The 6,907-nt window shown below is 37.9% G+C and overlaps 1 protein-coding gene across 1 annotated transcript in view; it reads left to right on the top strand.

Moving 5' to 3' along the window:
- LOC106870291 (monocarboxylate transporter 9) overlaps positions 1-6,907 on the top strand; it is a 16,627-nt gene that overhangs the window by 1,696 nt on the left and 8,024 nt on the right. Inside the window, exons 2-4 of the mRNA XM_052975266.1 lie at positions 1,172-1,437; positions 1,933-2,076; positions 4,975-5,247. Of these exons, the coding sequence (XP_052831226.1) occupies positions 1,188-1,437; positions 1,933-2,076; positions 4,975-5,247 (667 nt within the window). The 5' untranslated portion in view covers positions 1,172-1,187. The remainder of the gene's footprint in view (positions 1-1,171; positions 1,438-1,932; positions 2,077-4,974; positions 5,248-6,907) is intronic.

Raw genomic sequence — 6,907 nt, 5'->3', positions numbered from 1 at the left:
CACACACACACACACACACACACACACACACACACACACACACACACACACACACACACACACACATATATATATATATATGGCAGTGATTCTTGGACTCTGTGCACCAGACAGGAGCAATGATTAAGGAAAATAGTCTAATAAAGGGGCATATAACACGAACTATTATAGTTCTTAAATTTGACAGGGAAAGCGAAGCTGATTCGCTGCTGCAATGGTAACACAATCGCATTAACAAAAGGATGTGGGTTCGACTCCCACGCGGATAGGAAAGCCTTCTTTTTTTTTCTGACGAGGGCTTATATGCTCCTAAACTTTAAGCTTATATAAAAAATACTATTATTATTATTTACAAGATTGTAAAAACGGCGCCGTATAAACAACTATTCGCACCGAAAGCATATATATGTATATATATATGTATGTATGTATATATAGCAGTTAATAAGTTTTATGGGATAGTATGCATATACACACGCATATGCATATATACATGTACAAGCACATGCATATATAAACATACACACAGGTACAATAAGAAATCTAATACAGATAACCTCGTCACATCTGATATCAAGTGAATAACTTTACTTTCTTTCTCCCTCTCTCTCCTCTTCTCTCTCTCTCTCTCTCTCTCTCACACACACACACTCACACACTCACATACGTATACATAAAATAAACAGCAGGACTGGGAGAAATTACTGACTGTGTGTATCAACAGTTAGTGGGTATGGTGGGGAGGGGTAGACGTGTCGAACTTCCCCCCACGCCCACCTCTACTTTTTATTTTATCTTTTCAAAAATTTCTTCGGAATACTATTTCTGCGGCAACCAAGATCGCAATTTTGCACCACCACCACCCAGACCAACTTTTCAATATTTCTAATATTTCAATTCCTTGCTCTCAAAGAATGTCCTCAAGAACTGCTCAAGTCGATGAGTTAGCTGAATCAGATGGCTGTCGGCCAACTTCCTTTGTGCTATTACTCCCGGACAAAATGTTTTGTCGCATATTTGTTTCGTTGCTTTTTATGACCTGGGTACCCAGGTAGATTCGGACAACACATTGTCTCTTTTTAGTAATATTCGTAAATATTCGTGTAAATTTTCATGCCTTGAAGTGAGAATAAACACAATATATTTATAATTTCTTTTTAAAAATTTCCAGTAAATTTGTTCCAAACATGCCCTTTAACTTCGAAAAACGCAACAAAGTTGTCAAAGACATGAAATATTACCAGAAAAAACAAGTGGTACCAGATGGGGGTTGGGGATGGGTGGTATGCTTCGCTGCAGCTTGTACGAATTTTACGGTAACTGGATTGGCAACGTCTTCGGGAATATTCCTTATTGGCCTCAGAAGAATCTTTGATGACCCAGTATGGAAGTTGGCGCTAGTTGGAGCCCTGCTTGACGGACTTAGCATGCTTGCAGGTAAATGACAATTTTTCATTTTTAGATTTTAATTTCAATTATTGAAATTCTATTTTTTCCTTATTTGCGACCGTACAAACATCACCTTCTACTATTTACTCTGTCCTGTCAACCGCCATACTTATATGAATCTGGTACATATTTTATCGACGTCCTTTTGTCGAACCACCAGTGTATATGTTTACTCAGCTACAGAAACACATGAAGTACGTGCTTCTGGTAAACCCGAAATTACAGTAAAAGATATTCGCTCACAGTATCGCCCATTGAAATCGAACACTAGGCAAAGTTGTGCATGGCGAACGACTTACCCACTCAACTAATTTTGCACCTATCTAGGTATTCAGTTTCTAAATACATTGTTTATATTTTCGCTCAAGACTAACTTACTCATGACTTAACGCAATATATCGACAAGATTCGAACCTCCGAATCTGCCATCAAACAACATAACCCAACCCACTTCACTCTACTGATTGACCTTTATGTTTTCAGCTCCAGTTGGCAGTGTGTTGTTGGTTTACGTTAGCCACCGAACAGTGATGATATTAGCAGCTATTCTTGGTTTCATAGGCGCCATCTTGGGTGCCTTTTCCACAACTATTGAGATGATGATAGCAACATACGGTATTATGACAGGTATGATACCGTTTTGCTTTCTTACAATATTTTAGTGTCATATATTTCGTTTAAGATCACATGATCTGTGAAACTACAGTAAACATGCATAAGTTACTAAGAAGGAAGAAATGATTGAGTGGCACATGGTCATTGATAAGGTTACAGACTGAGACGAAATTGGTTCGACACACTAATCGCATCAAAGAAAAATAACCAGTGTATATGTTTTCATTAGATGTATGACCCCCCCCCACACACACACACACTGAAATACGACGAGATTTTATTGTGTAATAAGATAACTGTCATATTTGATGTCATGAGTCACGTATCCTGTTTAACATCTTTATTTAAAATTCATCTCACAACTAACAAACCGTATATGACCCATTACAACTCAGCTGAAAAGATGCATTTAAAGTTGCGACACAGATACTCCAATAGAGTTAGTTAAGTACTTTTAAAACTGGACACACACCATCTATCGTCCTCTGTCTTATGCGACCCTCGCAGGTTATCGTTATTTGTCAATGTTTAGGCGGTGAGCCGGCAAAATCGTTAAGCACGCCGAGATAAGATTCTTAGCAATATTTCGTCTGTCTTTACGTCTTGAGTTCATATTCCGCTGGGGTTGACTTTGCTTTTCATCCTTTCACAGTTTATGAAATACACTGGGATCAATGTAATCAACTTCTCCAAAATTTCAGGCCTTGTGCCTATAGTAGAAAGCAATTTTGCTCAACGTTACCAGCAACAGTGGAGGCGCAATGGCCCAGTGGTTAGGACAGTGAACTCGTGGTTGTAGGATCGTGGTTTCGATTCCTAGACCGGGCGTTGTGAGTGTTTATTGAGCGAAAACACCTAAAGCCCCACGAGGCTCCGGCAGGGGATGATGGCGAACCCTGCTGTACTCTTCCACCACAACTTTCTCTCACTCTTACTTCCTGTTTCTGTTGTGCCTATAACTCAAAGGGTCAGCCTTGTCACGCTGAATATCCCTGAGAACTACGTTAAGGGTACACGTGTCTGTGGAGTGCTCAGCCACTTGCACGTTAATTTCACGAGCAGGCTGTTCCGTTGATCGGATCAACTGGAACCCTCGACATCGTAAGCGACGGAGTGCCAACAACAACAATCAGCAACATAAGTTTTTTCTTTCCATTTATCAACGTTTCTACAATAATGATATTGCAATGTTATTAGCAGTCCCGGTGTGCTTGATGCGCGTTCGAACTGGGGAATAAGCTACTCACTGCCTTTTATCACGGAGAATAGATCTCGCTTACTGACAAATGGTGTGTATACATCTAGATAAGCTCGCAGCGCCACCTGTCTAGGTATTAACATTTCGGAGTCATTGTCTCCTTATCGGTCGCAGACACTCAGCAGACGGCACTGCGAGCTGAATTAAGAGATTCCCTCTCTTATGCTTTCCCAGTCACATACGAAGACTGGCAGCGCTATACGGCGGCTCACCATCAATAAATTACGGAGTGGGGAGCGCTAAGCAATGCTAAAGGAAATCGCAATGTCATTATCGGTCCGAATATGTTTGATGCACGTTCGAAACGCAGTGAGTACGTGCATCCAGTTCGAACGTGCATCAAGCATATTCGGACCGATAATGACATTGCGATTTTCCTTCTCACTGCTTAGCGCTCTCCTTCCGTAAGTAACAATATTGTTCTCTGTATCACAAATATATTAGAAAAATATGAATTTGTTGCATTAAATAACTTATATTTAAAACATATTTACAACTTCAACTTTCTTTACAATCGCCACATCAAAATGGCTGTTCCCTGTTACTACTAGTTTAACCCCAGGTAGATCTTACGCCAGCTGGTTAGCGGTGCGGCTCTGTACTCTATATGTACTCTATATGTATATATATATATTTATAAGTAATTTAGGAAAAATAAGGTATACGATACCAATTGTTAAAATCAAAGCCATAGCTCCAAAAACCACCATAAATATTACGATAAAGATATACACGTGCAATGCAATGAACGTTTCAGAAACAGGCTTACCTTTGATTGGAATACAAAGATAAGTAATACTTATTTCAGTACCAATTGATTTCACGCTTTGCGATCTTCAGTTGAAAACAACATTTAACATCTATTTCTAAAATATTCACTATATTAGCTTGTGTGCGTTCCTTACTTTAAACGTCCCGCTCCGTTTAAAAGAAACTATCGTAAACAAGAAAAATGTAAATAAAGTCGTATTATTACCGTCATATACAGTAATAATAAGGTGGCTAGCAAGTTCAGAACTTTACAGACACAGTATAAAGTAATTTAAGAAATGTAGGGTATAAATACTACTTGCTAAAATCCAAGCCTTCGAAACTAGCAATATGGACAGACCCTGAGAAAGCTATACAGAAAATCATGCCCAGTTGCATGTGCAACCCGAAGCCAAGATTCTCTCTAACTAGGTCAAGGTTGATGTTATCGTTTTGGCATGACTGTTTATGTATTGTAATAGTTGGCTACCTGATAACCTTCTATTCGAGTGTAGTGCTTGTCATGTGATTTTTTTAGTTCTTCATGTATTTATTGGCTGTGTTCTTTATGTTTGGCAGTATAATATGCATAGAATATATGCTAGGTAGGTTATGGGGTGGGGCATGGACTTTTTGAGTTTAGGATGTTCTTCTATCCATCCTTTCCCACCCAACTGTTGGCGGGACATTGAGTTATCTAGAACTTTCCTAAAATTTCTTAAATGTTTTGGTATGTTTATGCAAGCTTCATAAGATTTGTTCAAACCTGGTATTAAGTGATTTGTGTCTCGATGTGAATATTTGATGTGAATATCTGGCGAAGTCTATGAAATAAAACAAATGTGAGAAATATATCTCCCCAAACTGAAACCTAACCCGTGAAATATTCCATTCTTTTGCAGGTGTATCTCTTGGAATGTCTTTTTTCACCTGCCAGATTATCACAGGACTCTACTTTGATAAGAGACGGGCATTGGCAATAGGAATAAACAATTGCGGTGGAGGATTAGGCACAATGTTGGTAAACTTGTTTTATGAGTTTTTTATTGAAATTTATGGACTTAGGGGCACCTTGCTTCTTGTAGCAGGGTTGCTTCTGAATGTTGCCGTTTATGGAGCACTTTGCCGACCTTTGCCCTATATCTACACAGATGCTAAGGAGAAGGCATGTATAGGTGAGTTAATGTATATTTAAAGTTTTCATTAAACACGTAGGAAATAAAAAGAAATTAAGGATGAGGAACGGAAGTTGCGGAAAAGGTGTCAATCTGTTCTACATAATTCAGAATTCACTTTTTCTGTTGTTACGTCCCATATAACGTGATTTGGCTTCTTGATAAAGACCTCAGTTATATTCTACAATGTGAATAAGAAATCTTGTCTCCTTCAACAGTACAAAGATGCGATCATTGCTCATATGAAAGAAACTAACTTGTATTCCGTTCGATCACTTGCCCTTGTATTGAAGATCATGCATTTAAGATCCTCAAATTAGCTACGAATGCTTGACTTCAATATCACCGATGATGTCACCTGGCGATATCACATCTTTGAGATAACAGAACCATCGTCCCAAACTCGTGATTTTTCTATTTAGTACCAGAAACTGACACTTAACAAAACTCAAAAGCGACCCATATTGCCCCTACATATGGCGTCCATTTCTACTTTTACATCTAATCATCCTCAACAAAGCCATTTGGTTTTTGTCACTGATTCATTTCTTAACATACTCTGACACTTAAACTTTAAAGCTTTGCGCCTTCTACCACTACAACGACTGCTATATATATTTATCGCAAACTGATACGACGTTTGTCTCTCTTCTTTCGTCGTGCGTTCTGGGTCTCTCCTCCAAAATTATGTGTCTCTCTTCTCCTGCGTTTTGTGTCTCACCACAAAATTTTCCTCCACCAAACGTTCACGTCCACGAATTTCATATTTGTGAACAAAAACAAGTTTTAAAAAAGAATATAATTTAAAATAAACACGTGGCGTGCCCTGGCAGCCAGTAATTGAAAGTGAGATAATCATTTCTAGATCAATCACGGCGGGATTAGTAGAGATAATCATTTCTAGATCAATCACGGCGGGATTAGTAGAGATAATCATTTCTAGATCAATCACGGCGGGATTAGTAGTTTTAATATTAGATCGAAGACCAAGGAAGAAGAAACATAGAATACAGATATTTGATCCTGTTTTCTGGCTTATTACATAGATCGTAAAATTTATAGCCTTAGTTAATCATATGCAGCGCCATTTCATCCTTATTTGAAATCGTCAGCATGGCATAACCTTAGGCAATTTACATTAAGCTAAATCAAACATTTAACGAAACTATTGAATTTTTTCAGATGGAAAATAATTACAATTTAGAGGACATTCATGGAATGCGTGCTCACCAAACAGATACATTTGTTTAAACTATAACGATTTTTTCTTGTCTTGTTAAATAAAATATAAAGTTTTACAAAAATGAGCGAAAGAAATAAAGTTCTATTATAAGTAACACTTGAAGTAGTTGCAGCTCAGAATTCGATTCTCTTTTCCATCATTACAAAAATACATTTCAAACGATTCCATACTTCTGTGAGATGTCTTTTAGTTTGTTAAGGAACCGAATTTCTTAACACCATGGCATGTACGCATTCAAACAACCAAAGAGTCCGCCATTTCAAACTTCACATGAAATCATCAGTATGTGCATGTGTGTGTGTGTGTGTGTGTGTGTGTGCGTGTGCATGTATATGTCTATATACATACATACATATATACATATATATATGAATGCGTGTGTATTTACACACATTTATACACATTTGTATATATATA

The sequence above is a fragment of the Octopus bimaculoides genome, chromosome 20, assembly GCF_001194135.2.
Source record: "Octopus bimaculoides isolate UCB-OBI-ISO-001 chromosome 20, ASM119413v2, whole genome shotgun sequence".
NCBI lineage: Eukaryota > Metazoa > Mollusca > Cephalopoda > Octopoda > Octopodidae > Octopus > Octopus bimaculoides.
Note: the sequence above shows the minus strand (reverse complement) of the source record. Positions and strands in the feature narration are given on the sequence as shown.